Source organism: Lynx canadensis, chromosome B2 (genome assembly GCF_007474595.2).
Source record: "Lynx canadensis isolate LIC74 chromosome B2, mLynCan4.pri.v2, whole genome shotgun sequence".
NCBI classification, from domain to species: Eukaryota; Metazoa; Chordata; class Mammalia; order Carnivora; family Felidae; genus Lynx; species Lynx canadensis.
In genome coordinates, this window is record NC_044307.1 from 117,523,310 (window position 1) to 117,540,326 (window position 17,017).

Sequence of the window (17,017 nt, forward strand, 5' to 3'; positions counted from 1 at the left end):
ATGAAAACCCGTTCTCCTTACATCTTTCTTGGATTACTTTGATTTATGTATCGTTCTCCTTTAATTTTCCTCCTCGTAAAATGGCATGTGTTTTCAGTTGAAAAGTTAGCATAGTGCAGAAATGTCTACAGAATCAAAATAAGATCCACCTATAATACCACCACACAGAGACAACCGTAACAATTTCCAGCCCTTTTTATTTGCATTTTAAGTAGTAAATCTTATATCATATGTACAATTTGGTATTGGTTTTTTTTGAAACAGGTAATAATAATTAAATGTCATACAAGTGTATAGGTCTGATTATGACCCTGACAGGCTAGCTCTGGGGACCCAGAAAGGGACCCAAAGGACCAGCCAAGAGGGCCCGTGGCTTCTCGAAGGATGGAAATCAAACGTGAGCCAGTAGGAAGTAAAAGCAGAGTTTCTTGAAGATATGGACAGAGCAGACACATTCAGGGCATCTGGGAGACTCGGAAAGGAGAGGACTATGAACCTCATCTTTGTTTGGAGTCTGGGGGTTTTCACTGAGAATTGAAGTGCAGTGTACATGCCTCTCAGACATCCAGGAACAAGTTAGAACAGAGGCCAGGGCCCAGGTATTATTCCTTGGAGCTAGGGAATGTTGGCTTCCATATGTCCGGGCTGGGGATCTGGAATGTGCATACAATAACTTCTTCTGGTCATTCTCACCAGGTCCTTCCTTAAATGTTATCTATTCTAAAGAAATCTTGAACTCCTTGTCCCTTACAAAGAGGACTTACACTCTTTGCATTCTGAAGCATGTGTAAAGTGGGGTGGGAGTGCAGGTCCTAGCAAGAATAGAAGCAGGACAGGAAACAGAAAGATGTTTATGGGGTCCTTCAGTTTCCCTGTTTTAGTTACATACATGTGTGTGGGTGCGACATGCAAAGAGACACAAAAAATATATCATTTTACGGAGCTGATCATTTCATTGATTACAGTGTGGGTTTCAATCCTGTATTCCAGTCTACCATGTGTATGAATTTGAGAAAGCTGCTCAGCCATTCTATTCCTCGGTCTTCTCGTCTGTACAATGAGTATATTAAGGACACATACGTCTCAGAGTGACTAGGAGGATTTAAAAAATAATAATGTTTGTTAAATGTCTCGTATATACGAAACGTTTGATAAATGGCATAATTACTAGACAGTAATGATCATAATGATTGTTCCTCAGTGCTTACTATGCGCCAGCCACTGCCTAAACAAATTCCATCCAGCATTATACGTGGTTTTCATCATGGCTCTGTAAGCGATATATCATCCCATTTGTAGCTGAGTTGATAAGAATGACCTAGCCTCAGTAACCCACCCGCTGACACAGCCAGTAAATGGCAGGATAGGAATTTTAATCCAGTAGGTCTGACGATACAGTCTGGCTCTTCATCACTGCAACACTTTGTCTTTCTAATTCTGCTTTGTACTCATTGTGGGCCATTTAGAGTGCTTCCAGTTTTTCGCTATTGGAAACCATATTCTGATGAGTGCCACTGTATGCCAAACTTTCTCATTTATTTTTCTTAAAATAGATTCTTAGATGAATAATTATAAGGTCGAGTGATGAATGTATCTAAGGTTCTCAACACATATCTGAGTTGCTTTTTACAAAGGTTCCACCAATTTACATTCGCATCAACAACGTATCCAAGAGGGTGGATCTCACTATGCTCTTGACAGCGTGTGCATCGTATTTATAGCGCTTGCCAGTTGATGGGTGGAACATGCTGTGTTGAGCACAGATTTTGAAAACTCTTGAACATTTTCTTTTCTTCCTTAGTTTCCATGATGGAACTGGTTGTTTTGGAAACCAGTCTGCTCCTTGTCACTAGAAATATTTTGAGCTTATATCTTCTCTAACATCCCTTCCAGGATTTGAAAACAGTGAAGTCATTTCCTCGTGGTGAGCATAGCATAAGGTGTTGACTTGGCAAATCAGTACCCTGTACACCTGAAACTAATGTAATGTTGTGGGTCAATGATACTTCAATTAGAAAAGAAAAAGAAAAAGAAAAAACTAGCGAAGTCCTTTTCCCCTAGGGTAAATATTCCATAATCTCAAGCATTCTTCATATGACCTAATTTCTGATTCCCATATTTCCGCTGATCAATTTCTTGACTTTGAAATATCCCTTTCAAAATATGTCACTTAGAATGGACCATATTACTCAAAATGGAATGCCCAGTTGAGGCAACAGCAGTACCTTTCCTTCCTGTGGCCTGTTATCAGATTTTATTAAGGATGTGCCTGAGAATACTTCAATGTTTTAAACCAATGGATCATGCTATTCGTTCATCATCAGGTACCATATTCAGTCAACCACAGTCTTGAGGGTCTTTGTACCACTCATTCTGTTGTGTCAGGTCTCTCAGCCAGCCCATCTTGACTTGGTATGGTTTATTGGTGTAGAAGCCTGCTGGTCCCCAATGATCAACTTCCTTTTCCTTTCCTTTCCTTTCCTTTCCTTTCCTTTCCTTTCCTTTCCTTTCCTTTCTTTTCTTTTCTTTTCTTTTCTTTTCTTTTTTTAAAGTTTATTTATTTATTTTGAGAGAGGTGGTGAGCACAAGGGGGAGAGAGGGAGAGAGAGAGGATCCCAAGCAGCCTCCACACTGCAAGCACAGAGCCCGACATGGGGCTTGAACCCATGATCGTGAGACCATAACCTGAGCCTAAATCAAGAGTTGGATGCTCAACCAACTGAGCCACTCAGGCTTCCCTCACCTTTCTTTTCTAAATGCCCATGCAGACTTTATTTTTTAGGGAGTCTGAAGCATTTCCCTCTGTGGTTTCCAGAGATCACGTTTTTTCCCTTTTTCTGAAAATAAAGATACTTTCCCATCTGGGACTAGAGATTTTAACTCATTTAAGTTTTCTTATAACCTTCTGTTCTAATTCCAATTTCCATTTTCTCTCAGCAGTGTATGTTTTAACTTTTCCAAAACAGAACATTCCACTTAGACAAGACAAAAGCAAAAGAGAAGTTGAATGGCAGTCCTATGGGCTGGCATACAAAGGCTCACGGAATATCAGAGTTGGAAGGGACCTTAAAGATTCTGACTCTTAATTTCCATATGGGGAAACAAAGCCCTAGACCTTACAGGATGGCCTGTGATCACACGCGTTATAGACAGTTGCCACTAAAACCCAGATATCTAAATTCTAACAGCTATTGTCCCTTCTCTTGCACGTTAGAATTATTTATACTGTGTGGTGGTAATTGCATTTTTTAGAATTTCTATCCCTATTGAGTTGTATTTTTATAGTTTCAGATTATGGAACCATGTATATCTTCTAATTTGATTTCTTTCTCTCTTTCTCATTCTTTGTGTGTGTGTGTGGAGAAGAAGGTCTGCTTTTTAAAGGCTACTAAAAGTTTGACATTTATAACAAATTTATAACAAATATTTGTTAAGAGCCTACTAATGCAAAAAATGAATAAGATATCATCATTGCTGGCCAGGGAGAGGGAGAAGGGGGGGGGGGTGGGAGAAATACAGAGACAGAGAGGCAGATTTGAGAAATTGGACATTAATATAAATGACAAAGTGAGCAAGTATGTGTGGAGATCAGTCTGGATAAGTGCGGAATGTGGGCTACAAGCACAACCCACTAGGTCTCAAGATTGAAAATTGGAAGCATGGCAGGGGACACCATTAAACTCCATCCAAACAAAATGACTAGTAGTACCCAGAAGTGTAAAAACAGGTCTATAAAATGCAAATGTTAATATGTCATCACAGTCTTAATACATAAAATCTTTCAATTGAAACAACATAAAATGATGATGACATACTTATGACATTGTGTTAAGTGGGGAAAACAGGATATAAAGCCATATAATACTGCATAATCACATCTATATCGAAAGATAGAAAAACTCATTAAAAAAACCCTTGCAAGAAATATATCAGATGCTAACAGCAGATGTATTATGGACTAGAGATGATTTTCATCATTTAAACAAACTATTCTTACCTGTGTTTTGTTTTCATAACTCTTTTTAAAAGATAAATTGAAAGCATTGGTTTTCAACATTGATTCCTGCTCAGTATCCCGTTAGATAGCTGATTTCTCGTCTGGGAAAGAGGGATGTGGTGAGTGGGTCTCCCTAAACCCTCCACTTTGGGGGTCACTGAAGAAGCAAACTGGCCCTTACTCCAGTGATCGGGAACTGGCCACGTCTCCCTTCCCCGCCATAGCCCACCCACTTTTACGCAGTGGACTCTGGTGGGTTACTTGTCCTTTCTGAATGTAAGCTGACCCATTGAAAAATAAGAAGGATAATATCTACCTGCATGGATCCCGAGACAATAAATTATACACTGTATGCAAAGCACCTAGCACAATGTCTGGCTCATAGTAACACTCCATTGTTCTTCTCTGGGAAGAGTTACCCTTTCACACTTTTAGGCAGAGAGCAAGTGCCAGGAAACAAAGTGGGGCGAGTGTTCCATGTTTCAACAATTATAGACTCCAGTAGAATTTCTCTTATATCTCAAGTCTCACCTCATTTTCCACTTTCACCATCTTCTTTCCTTTTTTAATCAGGAGTTAGATTGTAAGAACGTGTTTAACAATTAAGGCTTGCAACTTAAATCCTGACGTAGGAACTGTCCCCTATTTGTTCTAGCAGAGCCAACAGGAACCATCCCCTATCTTCAGTCCCCTTTTCTTTTTCTTCTCTACACCATCTCACCCCTCCCCACCAACACCTCACATCACGAGGATGATGTTCACTATACTCCAGGGAAGTTTTGGAGTATCCTAAGAAAGCCCTACCCTGTGAAATGGATTATGTCAGTCCCATCAGTAACACATGCTAGAACATCATACATAGATCAGAGAGCATTACATGTGTATTATCCCATTTGATAGTGTGGGAGCCCATCTTCCCTTTGTTCTTCTCTCTCATTCTTTGGCTCATTTAGAGCTGGATAAAACATTTCTACATATTATATTTGTAGAGATTTCTCATGGAAGATGGTGGAGGGTGGGGTTAGATAAGACAGTAGACTTCTATTACCACCTACAGATATATATGGTATTTATACCAAGTCTTTATACCAAGCCTGTGTGGATTTGTATACAATGACTGGCTGTATTTTTTCCTTGAAGCTTATTGGAATGTGGAACTTGAAGTTTGAAATGTGAACACAGAAGAGTGGTATAAATAGCCGTGAAGAGTCCTGTGTTGTTAAGGGCTCTTGGGGTGTTGGGGGAAAGAAGCGGGCAGAGAAGGAAAGAATAGACCAAAAGAAAACTATTTATCAAGCAGCTTTAATACTACAACTTTAAAAGCTAAGTACAGTCTATGCCAAATGATGAATCAGTTGGATACTGGTATGTCTTTAAAGGGAAAACACACATTATCCGTACTACAAGAAATCTCTATTCGGGTGTTAGTGTATAAATATTACTGCAAATGCCGAATACTTTACCAAAAAATCTCATGTGCTGGGTAGTAACATAATTCACTTTCTCAAACAGCTTGAGTAAGGATTTTATATTTCAGAACATTGAAGTCAGTGCCGTTAAAAAGTATCTTCCACTTAGTATTCATCCATAAATAAAAGCATCACAAAGAAACATCCAACTTCTCAGATGTGATTCTAGCCCACATTTGTTAGAGGGATTACTGACTCATGAAGGGAGAAAATGATGTAGTTTTTATGATCATTCATCATTTGATGCTTTCAAGAACAAAGATGCCAGTTTTGATAAATGCAATTTAAATCTCTGCTCTGCACCAATCTAAAGTCGAGGAATCCTTGCCTACCAATCACATGCTACCCTGAATGCAATAACTCATTTCCAAATGTCAGCCAACAAACAGCAGTTGGAAATGACCACTGATTTATTCTGACCTGAAATGGAGTAACTGTGAGGTGAAAAAGTTTTCGCTGTTACTAATCTGCTGCATTGTCCATTGGCCGATGCCCGGCTTTAAGAAATATGGCTTCCTTCAGAATCCTCTCCGACTATGCCACTGCCCTAATCAGCAGGTACGCCACATTTAGACTCCTCACTTAAGTCTTGTCTGCCCACAACTTGTCACCTGCCAAGCGGACACCAGCAAGCAGGCTGCATCCTCCAGATCACATTTTTTCCCCATATGCACATGCAGTACTTTAAAGAGTTCCCACAAGGTGGCAGGATTGTAACATGTTAAGATTGATGAGCCTGTGATTTTTTTTTTTTTATTATTATTGTTGCTTTAATAGATTTCAAAGATAAGTGTTTCCAAAATAATACAGGTAAAGTATCACATCCATAAAGATGATGCCCTCCCTGAAACTCACATTAGCTTGGAGAAGGAAGATTTGTCTTGCAACCATCATTCTTTAAATTTCCTTAGAATTGCCTCCTTAGAGGACCCTTTCTCTTACCTGTTCTCCTTAGCTTAGACTTCTGTGGGAAGCAGGTTGAAAAATAGGAGCATCTTATGCTTGTGCAAACCATGGGGCACTCGTTGTTCCATCTCACATATTGCCTTTAAAATGTTAGAATTAGGGGTGCCTGGGTGGCTCAGTCGGTTAAGCCTCTCCCTTAGGCTCAGGTTATGATCTCACAGTTCATAAATTCAAGTCCCGCATGGGAGTCGCTGCTGTCAGCTCAGAGCCCGGTTCAGATCCTCTGCCCCTCCCCTCTCTGCTCCTCCCCTGCTTATGCTCATGCTCATTCTTTCTCTCTCTCTCTCTCTCTCTCTCTCCCTCTCTCAAAAATAAATAAAACGTTTAAAAATAATAATAATGTTATAGAGGGGCATCAGGGAGTAGGGGAGGGAGAGTAGCCACAGGCAAACCACTAGGGTCTGCCCCCTCCTGTACGTGCACGTCCCACGTTGGGCCTGGTTTCAGACTCACCCTGGGGAAAGTGAAGCACAGCAGACAAGACCCAGTCCTATTTGTCTTTAACCAAGTGAGATTATAGAGGTCTACACTTGCACCAAAACATTCCCAGAGTACAGGCTGGAAAATTGTCTTCCAAATGTACATACGTGTAAAAACTTTCCTATACTACATTTCTCAGTCCTCTCCTAACTGCCGTTTTATAAAGGAACGTGACACAAGTTTTAGTAAAGAAGTATTCATAGTGTCCATCCTATTGCAAACTGATGATAGAAAACATCGATTTGAGTGTCCCCAACATACAGTGAACTTAGCATATGGTTTTCTACTTGGAGATTATGTAGTAGAGTGACCCGTTATCACTGTCTTCTAGAACATTGGCCAGTCTGAGGAATCTGCCTGTTGCAAAAGTCAAGCCAGAGCCCCTCTGGCTTCACTCTTCCTAAATGTCCAGCGGATGTAACATGTAATGCTTCTTAAAAGAACTCTTACAAAGTCCCTATCCTTTTTGAGTCAAAGGTTTTCCTAAAATAATGTAAGCATGGTCGTTTGCACCTAGAAAATCTGATAGCATGTGAGAGAAAACTGGTCAGCTTAGGACCAGTGTTGGAAAGATCTGTCCAGTTTACCAGCAAGCACGCTTATTGTGGTGTTTGGGCCTCAGTGCCCAAAATACATAAAGACAAAAGCTCTCTGTGACCTATAGCTGCTACCAATGAACACCTAACCTTTAGAATTGCCACTTTGGTCATTTAAAAAATTATATTATTAAAGTTATGTTATATTGACATTTATATATATATAGCAACTAGACGAGTGACCACAATGATTAAGAATAACATAGAAATAACCTGCTGGTGATTTTCTTTACAGCCACACTCATTGTTCCCTAATTCCTCAGCATCCATTAACCTTTTCAGTTTCTCAGTTTTCAGAGCTGAGGAGTTAGAGATGTTTTAGCCAGATTTTGCCCCTAATGGACTCACAGCAGGTAGGATTCGCTTAAGAGATTTCAGGGGAGGACTGCAGACTACTAACGTTTGTGGCATGGGGCCTCTGTGTAGGAAATCTCGCGAGAGGTTAATAAATGATCCCAATTCTATTAATAGCATCATTGCAGGCAGAGACATTAAGCTACCAGAGCCTTTCCATTTGGGCTCTTTTTACAGGCAGTAACCAGAAAGGGGCCACATGTTGATTCCAAGAGAGGCCATTCAGCTGTGTGAATAAATAGCATTTTCCTGTTCTACCCACTGGGTTTTTGCATATCTGTGTGAATTTCTGCCACAGTCTGCTCTTTGTAACTGACCATCTCCTGGGAAGCAAGAAGGGAAATACTTCCATGAAGACCAATTTTATAGCATTTCAAACACTTAAAGCCTTTTACCTGCTGCGGCGGAGTGCTCCGTTTGAGGAAGCTCAAGAGAAAAGAGAGCAAGGCTTTTCCTCCTCAAGTAAAAATGTCCTGTGCGCTGATGAGTCATCTCATCTTCTATTTGAGAAGAACATTCTGCATCAAAAGCCTGCCTTGGGCTGTTTGAGAACCTCTGCTGAGTCAGCGCTCACTAGGGCAGTGGCCCATCCAGAGCTATTAAGTGCAGATCTTAAAAACAGATGTGTTGTTTGAGAGCGTGCAGGCTATTTTCCCATGTACTGTGTGTTCTAAAGGACCTCTTAAGAAGCCTGTACTTCAAGCTATTTTGTGCAAATAGAGAACAGAGAAAGGAATTATGACTCAAGTAATTTGAGGAGCCTTGATTATCTATTGAGCTACGGGTTACACTGGCCAAATACGGTCCACTCAGCCAGGACTGGCTGTATAGTTTCCAGCGCCCAGAGCAAAATGAAAATGCAGGGCCGCTTTTTCAAAAAGTATTAAGAATTTCAAGATGGTGACAGCAGAGCATTAAACCAAGTAAGCCCGCCCCGCACGGAGCTCTCCCTCATGTAAGAAGTGGGTCTTTGCACAGTGACAGTTGAAATGGTATATGGTGGGATACATTAAAAAATGTACTGGGTTGCCTAGCAACTGGCTCAGGGCCTGAATGGCCTGACTTGCAAGTTTAGATACACCATCTTGAAAGTCCAAATTCATGGAAACCTTCCAGTAGACTGATAATTTTCAAGAAAAAGTAATACAGTGGGAGATAGAAAATGGGGAGGGCAAAAAGGAACACATTTTTCTCCTCTTATAACTTGGTGGCTAGCTTGTCATTTTCCCTGTCCAATCTTCGAAGAATATAACTCTTCATAAGTGAGGTAAAAGTGAAAAGGAAATTCCAGTTTTCTCAGAAACATAAACAATTTTTTTTTCCTTGGAGGGTAATGAAAACATGAATTGATCAATAAATATTTTTGAGCACATTGATTTGGTGATTCAAGGGTGCAGGACAAGAAAACAGATTCCCATTCACTGAACATTTCATAGTAACTGTCTACCATGTAGTAGAAAACAGACATTAGTAAATTTTCTTCTTAAGGAACCTCAGTAAGATTATACAGGAATATTAAGCTAAAATAGAAGAAACAAGTAGATAATAGGATCAAATTTTGCAAAAACAGAGTCTATAATCTCTTCTTTCTCTCCCGGGTATTTTACAGGGTCCTTGTGCTGCAGAAGCAGAACCAGCTCTTTTGATAGGGAGCAAGCAGTTTGGGCTTTCAAAAAACAGTCACATTGCGATCGCCTTCGATGACACCAAAGTTAAAAACCGGTATGTATTATTCTGAGATACTGAGAAAGAGCTGACAAATGGAAATACTGAGTATCTGCCCTGATTCAAGTTTAATCAACTACATTTATTCATTAATGAAGTGAGTGTTTTAAATTCACTGAGTACGATAGAGAATAGAATGATACTTGCCTGCGCCTGAGGAGCTCAGTTTAGGAAATCAGCAGACCTGGAAAGTCTTCATTTCAGAGGTGGTTTTACTGTCCTGTGTGAAAATCAACCCCCGTGAGCAGAGGCAACTTTAGCTTAGAATAAGAACGCTTTTACTTTTGTTTTATTTTGCGTGCTTTCACAGCCTCACAATCGAGTTTGAAGTGCGAACGGAAGCTGAATCAGGCCTGCTTTTTTACATGGCTCGGATCAATCATGCTGATTTTGCTACCGTTCAGTTGAGAAATGGATTGCCCTACTTCAGTTATGACTTGGGAAGTGGTGACACCAACACCATGATCCCCACCAAGATCAACGATGGTCAGTGGCACAAGGTAATAGTCCATGAGATGTTGGCAGCGGCCTACGAGGGGAATACTAAGTGGCAGCCGTTGGCATTCCCCTGGTGCAGGTGCTGTTTTGCCAGGGCATGTGCCGACTCTGGTGCTACTGGAATGTGGCTGAGGCTAAAAATAAAGCAAGTGCCACATACAACTGGGAAATGTCATCAGACCTGGGTAGGTGTGTATTTGATCACTTACATGCTTCATCATGGTAGCACAGGACTCCATTATTGCTATACAGCTCTGGTTCCCAAACATCTGTCTGAACACCAGGGCCAATAGTTGAAGACAGTTTCACTACTGTAAGTGAGAAATGTAGGACAATGGAGTATGTTTACCTCCAAGCTCTATGTATTCAATTTAGAGGAATAATAAATATTCTGAGATTATATTTTCATGTTTTAAGGTGCTAACATGGCCTCTCTTTTATGAGATAATATTTGACAAACTTAAAAGGTGGTAAACTGAAATGAGCCCTAATACCACCCCTCCTCATCACACCCCATACTGTGAAAACCAAGAGTTTGGGAATCTGCTGTATCATGTTGAAAGGGCCTGAGGGCCACATTTCCACCGACAGTCATTTGGAACAACTTTTAAAACATTGGCCTTACACCCAGAAACTGGCACTATTATGGGCACAGAAGGCTCATTTGCCAGCTTACTGTCCTCTTTGGCAAGACTGCAAATAGATAATATACTGCCTTATTAAAATGAAAACTCAGAATTTGTTTCTGCACCTGTGATCGCCTATTCAGTAAAGCTTCCCTAGGTAGACCAATAAAATGCTTAATTTTTAGAGTTTGATATTATTAGGTGTTGGATTTTATATATTAACACACTTTGGCTTGTCATAAACATATATATATATATATATATATATATATATATATAGAGAGAGAGAGAGAGAGAGAGAGAGAGAGAGAGAGAGAGAGATGACAAGCCAAAGAACCTGAAACAAATATAATAAAAATGCAAAGTCTGTCAATTCGTTATCTTGGAAATAAGAAATGGAATTTTCATATTTGCTTGGGAGCTTATGACTAGCAAATACTGAGCTTCATGAAGGAACTCTCATTAAAGCTAATTCTCCTCTCTGGCTAATAGAATAAACATTACACTTAAAAAACTGGCATATTGTTGGTCCACAGTGCATCTGGGATTAAGAAAGAAAGTTTCAATACTATAAGCAGCCAAATTAAGGAGGGATTTTATTTTGAAGATTTTTTAAAATTGTTTCCCAAACCAAGATAAGTGTAAAAATGAGGTTTTGATTATTCTAATCCTAACATAGATTCATTTTAAACCATCAGTGTGCTCCAGCATTCGACAGGGTCACCCACTCCGTTTCCTGAACTCAGACTCAAATTTTTTTGTGCCCAAGCCAATCTTGACACTCCTTATTTCCCTCTGTCCCCAACAGATAATTCACCCCCCTGCTGTAATTTCAGCATCAGGTAGCTTTCCATCTTCCTCCTGCCTTTGAACTAATCACCTGCTGTGGAAACTGCCTTGCAGCCTTGATGTGCTGCCCTTCCTTCAATTCTGCACAAAAAATGCCTATTAGGCAGAGGGATGTAGCATATCTGAAATTGTGTTGGGGAGACCAGGCTTAGCTCAAACTAATGCATGTTTAAAACTGGACATGAATTTTGCAGCCCACTTAATTCATGATGGGGCTCTTAATCTGCAAGGTTCCTGACAACATGCGTACCTCTTGATACATGTGCTCACTTGGCAATCTATAGAAAAGTCTTTAATCTAAAACTCATCTAGGAAGATTTTGGACTCTTGGAGATGGTAGTAATGGAAAAGAGGGAGTTTGAGATATTGTGTAAAATGAGTTCAGTTTCACTCATGGGCTTAGCACATATTAGGCACTCAGTAAGTTATTTTGCTTTTTCTTAAGGAATAGCCAGAAAGTTCTTACATCTTACACTCTGCACATTTGAAATGTATCCTTGATTGGCTTTAATGACTCCTCTTCTTTTTGTAGATTAGGATTATGCGAATTAAGCAAGAAGGAATTATTTATGTAGATGATGCTTCCAACAGAACCATCAGTCCCAAGAAAGCTGATATCCTAGATGTTGTGGGGATGCTGTATGTTGGCGGACTGCCCATCAACTATACCACCCGAAGAATTGGTCCAGTAAGGGTTTAATTAATTATTTTTTTGTGTCTTAAATAACTGCCTGGGTCATGTACATATGTTGAATTATTAGGTCATATTGACCTATGACCACTTGTAAGTGAACAGGAAATCATCTTTTCTGAGAAGTGACAGAAGACTTTCTAGACTGATTTGACTATGAGGGATAATGCCACAAAACAGCACATGGACCCTAGAGCCAGACTCTCCCCGTTTGGGTACCTACTTAACTAGTGTGGTCTGGAGCACATTACTTAATGTTTCTTTGACAAAGTTCCCTCTTTTGTAAAACAGGATAATAATACCAAAGAAACAAGGTTATTGCAAAAATTAAATGAGGTAATATATTTAAAGTCCTTGGAAGAGTACTAAGCATATAGAAAGCACTGGAAAACGAGGAAGATAATATTGACGACATTGTTTCAGGACTAGAGATTTTGCAAATATCGAGAGATTGCAATATTTACAGTATAGTTGTCCAGTACTGAACTACAGTATATAGAGTACACTATAGGATTCCAAATTTAAAGTCCTCACAATTTTATAAGTCAGTAATCACAAAATAATTTTTTGCCAGACCATGTGTCCTCGTTTCCTTCGGAAAGCACTATTGTAAGAACTATAGGGGATCCATGTTTTTAGAGAATGTATCACAAAGAAATGTGTTACATTTCTATACTCAAATTAGAACACATGATAATGCAGAGCTATTCTTCATCAAACACAGCTGTTCATCATCATTGTTTAATTCTCAGCCTTTGGTTCCTCTTGTGGGTGCTCAGTATTACGTTCCTTTCATAGCTATCAGATATGATACCTAAACCTATCACAATGAGAGTCTCTGGAAAATGACAAGAGTGATTAACTTGTGTCCCTAAAACCAGATGAAATATAAGGGAGCAGAGTATGATTGAATTACGTGTACAGTCCCTAAATTCTAAACACATCATGCAAACTTTCAAGTGTATATACATTTTCTTGGGAACGAGTCCAAAGCTTCCATTAGATTTTCATAAGGAAGAAACGCTAAGCCAAACTTAATTATCTTTTCAAATAGAACTTAAAATTAGATTATGACAGAATGTATATAGAGATAGTAAGGTTAATAAACTATTAAACTAATAAACTATTAATAGAAACATGAAATAAAAACATAAGGGACTAATTAAGTTATTTTTTTAATTATACAGTTGACACAATGTCACATTAGTTTCAAGTATACATAGTAATTCGTCAAATTTATACATTATGTTGTGCTCACTGCAAGTGTAGCTACACCTGTCACTATACAATGCTATTACAATACTACAGACTGTATTCCCTATGCTATAGCTTTTATTCAATGACTTACTCATTCCATACCTGGATGTCTATACCTTCCACTCCCCTTCACCCATTTTGCCCATCCCCCCACCTCCACCCCTCTGGCAACCATCAACTTGTTCTCTGTAATTATGAGTCTGTTTCTGGTTTTTGTTTGTTCATTCGTTTTTGGTTTTGTTGTGTTGTGTGTGTGTGTGTGTGTGCATGTGTGTGTTTTAGATTCTACATATAAGTGAAATCATATAGTATTTGTCTTCTCTACCTTACTTCATTTGGCATAACACCCTCTTTGTCCATCCATGTTGTTACAGATGGCAAGATCTCACTATTTTATGGCTCAGTAATATTCCATTGCATATAAATACCGTGTTCTTTACCCATTTGTCCATTTGGATACTTACTTTGCTTCCTTATCTTGGCAGTTGTAAATCATTCTGCATTAAACGTAGAGGAACATGTATCTTTTCAAATTAGCGTTTTCATTTTCTTTGGGTAAATACCCAGTAGTGGAATTATTGAATCATATGATAGTTCTATTTTTAATTTTTTTGAGGAACCTCCATACTGTTTTCCACAGTGGCTGTATCAGTTTTCATTCCCCTTGTTCACAGTAGTGTATAAAGTTTCCTTTTTCTTCATATTCTCACAGAAACTTGTTATTTCTTGTCTTTTTGATTCTAGCCTTTCTGAGAATGGAAGAAGATATCTCATTGTGGTTTTGATTTATATTGCCCTAATGATTAATGATGTTCAGCGTCGTTTCATGTGTCTGTTAGCCATCTGTATGTCTTCCTTGGAAGATGTCTATTCGTATACTCTGCCCATTTTTTAGTTGGGTTATTTTTGGTGTTGAGTTGTATAAGTTCTTTATACATTTTGGATGTAAACCCCTCATTGGATATGTCATTTGCAAATATCTTCTCCCCTTCAGTAGGTTGCCTTGTTTTCTTGATAGTTTCCTTTGCTGTGCAGAAACTTTTTATGTTGTCCCAATAGTTTATTTTTGCTTTTGTTTCCCTGCTTGAGGAGACATGTCTAGAACAATGTTGTTAAGGCCAGGGTCAAAGGAATTACTGCTGATGTTTTCTTCTAGGAGTTTTATGGTTTCACGTATCACATTTAGGTCTTTTTTTTTTTTTAATATTTATTTGAGAGAAAGAGGCAGAGAGAGGGGGCAGAAAGAATCCAAGGCAGGCTTCACACTGTCAGCACAGAGCTGGATGTGGTGCTCGAACTCATGACCTGAACCGAAATCAAGAGTCGGACACAACCAACTGAGCCATGCAGGCACCCCCCACATTTAGGTCTTTAATCCATTTTGAGTTTATTTTCGTGTATGGTGGTAAGAAAGTGGTCCAGTGTCATTCTTTTACATGTAGTTGTCCAGCTTTCCCAGCACCATATGTTAAAAAAAGTCTTTTCCGCATTGTATATTCTTACCTTGTTTGTTGTAGATTAAATGACCATATAAGTGTAGGTTTATTTCTGGGATCTCTATTTTTTCCATTGATCTGTGTGTCTGTGTTTGAGCTAGTATCATAATTTTGATTATTAAGGCTTTATAGTATCCTTGAAATCTAGAATTGTGTTACCTCCAGCTTCTTCCTTCTTAAGAACACTTTGGCTATTTCAGTAAATTTTAGTATTATTTGTCCTAGTTTTGTGAAAAATGCTTTTGGTATTTTGCCAGGGATTGCACTGAATCTGTAGATTGCTTTAACAATATTTATGTAACAATATTAATTGTTCAAATCCATGAACATGGAATATCTTTCCATTTATGTCATCTTCAATTTCTTTCATCGGATTATTACAGTTTTCTGAGTATAGGTCTTTCAGCTCCTTGGTTAAGTTTATTTCTAGGGATTTTATTCTTTTCAGTACAATTGTAAATGGAATTGTTTTCTAAATTTCCCTTTCTGCTACTTTGTTATTAGTATATAGAAATTCTATCAAGTACTGGGTATTAATTTTGTATCCTGCAATTTTACTGAATTCATTCTTTCTTCTAGTAGTTTTTTGGTGGAGTCTTTAAGGTTTTTCTATGTATTATCATGTTATTTGCAAATAGTGACCGTTTAACTTCTTCCTTACCAATTTGGACACCTTTTATTTCTTGCTTGATTGCTGCAGCTAGGATTTTCAGTACTGTGTTGAATAAAAGTATCAAGAATAGACTTCCTCATCTTGTTCTGGATCTTAGAGGAAAGCTCTCAGTTTTTCACCTTCTGTATAATGTTAGCTCTGGCTTTTTCACATATTGCCTTTACTATGTTGAGGTATGTTCCCTCTAAACCCACCTTGTTGAATGGTTTTATCAACAGATGTTGAGCTTTATCGAATGTTTTTTCTGCATCTATTGAGATGATTTTTGTATGATTTTTGCTCTCCATTGTGTTCAATGCGATGTATCTTGTTGATTTTTGAATATTGAACTATTTTGCATCCACAGAATAAGTCCTACTTGATCACATTTTTAATATATTGTGGAATGTGGTTTAATATTTTGTTAAGGATTTTTGCATTTATATTCATCAGACATATTGGCCTGTAGTTTTCTTATTTTGTGGCATCTTTGTCCAGTTTAGGTATCATAGTAATGCTGGCTTCATAGAATGTATTTGAAAGCTTTCCTTCCTCTTCTACTTTTTAGACTAGTTTAAAGGAAATAAGTATTAACTCTTCTGTAAATGGTAGAATTTGACTATGAAGCCACCTGGTTTAAGACTTTCGTTTGTTGGTAGTTTTTGATTGCCCATTCAATTTTGTTACTAGCAATTTATGTGTCCAGACTTTCTATTTCTTCTTGATTCAGTTTTGGAAGATTGTAGGTTTCTAGGAATGAATCATTTCTCTAGATTGTGCAATTTGTTGGCATATAATTTTTCATAGTAGTCTCTCATAATCCTTTGTATTTCTGTGGTGGTGGTGGTGGTTATCTTCCATCTTTGATTTTATTTATTTGGGTCTTTTTTTCCCCTGATGAATCCAGCTAAAGGTTTATCAATTTTGTTTATCTTTCAAAAAACCAGTTCTTGGTTTCATTGATCTTTTCTATTGTTTTGTCTCTTTCATTTATTTCTGCTCTGATCTTTATTATTTCCTTCCTTCTACTCACATTTGGTTTTGTCTGTTCTTTTCTAGTTCCTTTATGTGTAAAGTTATTGAGATTGTTCTTGTTTCTTGAGGTAGGCCTGTAAGTTAATATAAATTTCCCTTTTAGAACTGATTTCACCTTGTCTGTTTTCATTTTCATTTGTTCCCAAGTATTTTTTTTTTATTTCTTCAATGACTTATTGGTTGTTTACTATCATTGCTTAGCATCCACATGTTTGTGTTTTTCCAGTTTTTTGTTGTTGTTATGACTGATTTTTAGTTTCATACCATGTGACCAGAAAAGATACATGATATGATGTCAGTCTTCTTCAATTTATTGAGTCGTATTT

At 38.3% G+C, this 17,017-nt stretch overlaps 1 protein-coding gene across 1 annotated transcript in view; it reads left to right on the forward strand.

The window, feature by feature from the left end:
* LAMA2 (laminin subunit alpha 2) overlaps positions 1–17,017 on the forward strand; it is a 615,841-nt gene that overhangs the window by 581,598 nt on the left and 17,226 nt on the right. The window contains 3 exon segments of the mRNA XM_030316311.1: positions 9,472–9,584; positions 9,898–10,087; positions 12,093–12,248. Of these exon segments, the coding sequence (XP_030172171.1) occupies positions 9,472–9,584; positions 9,898–10,087; positions 12,093–12,248 (459 nt within the window).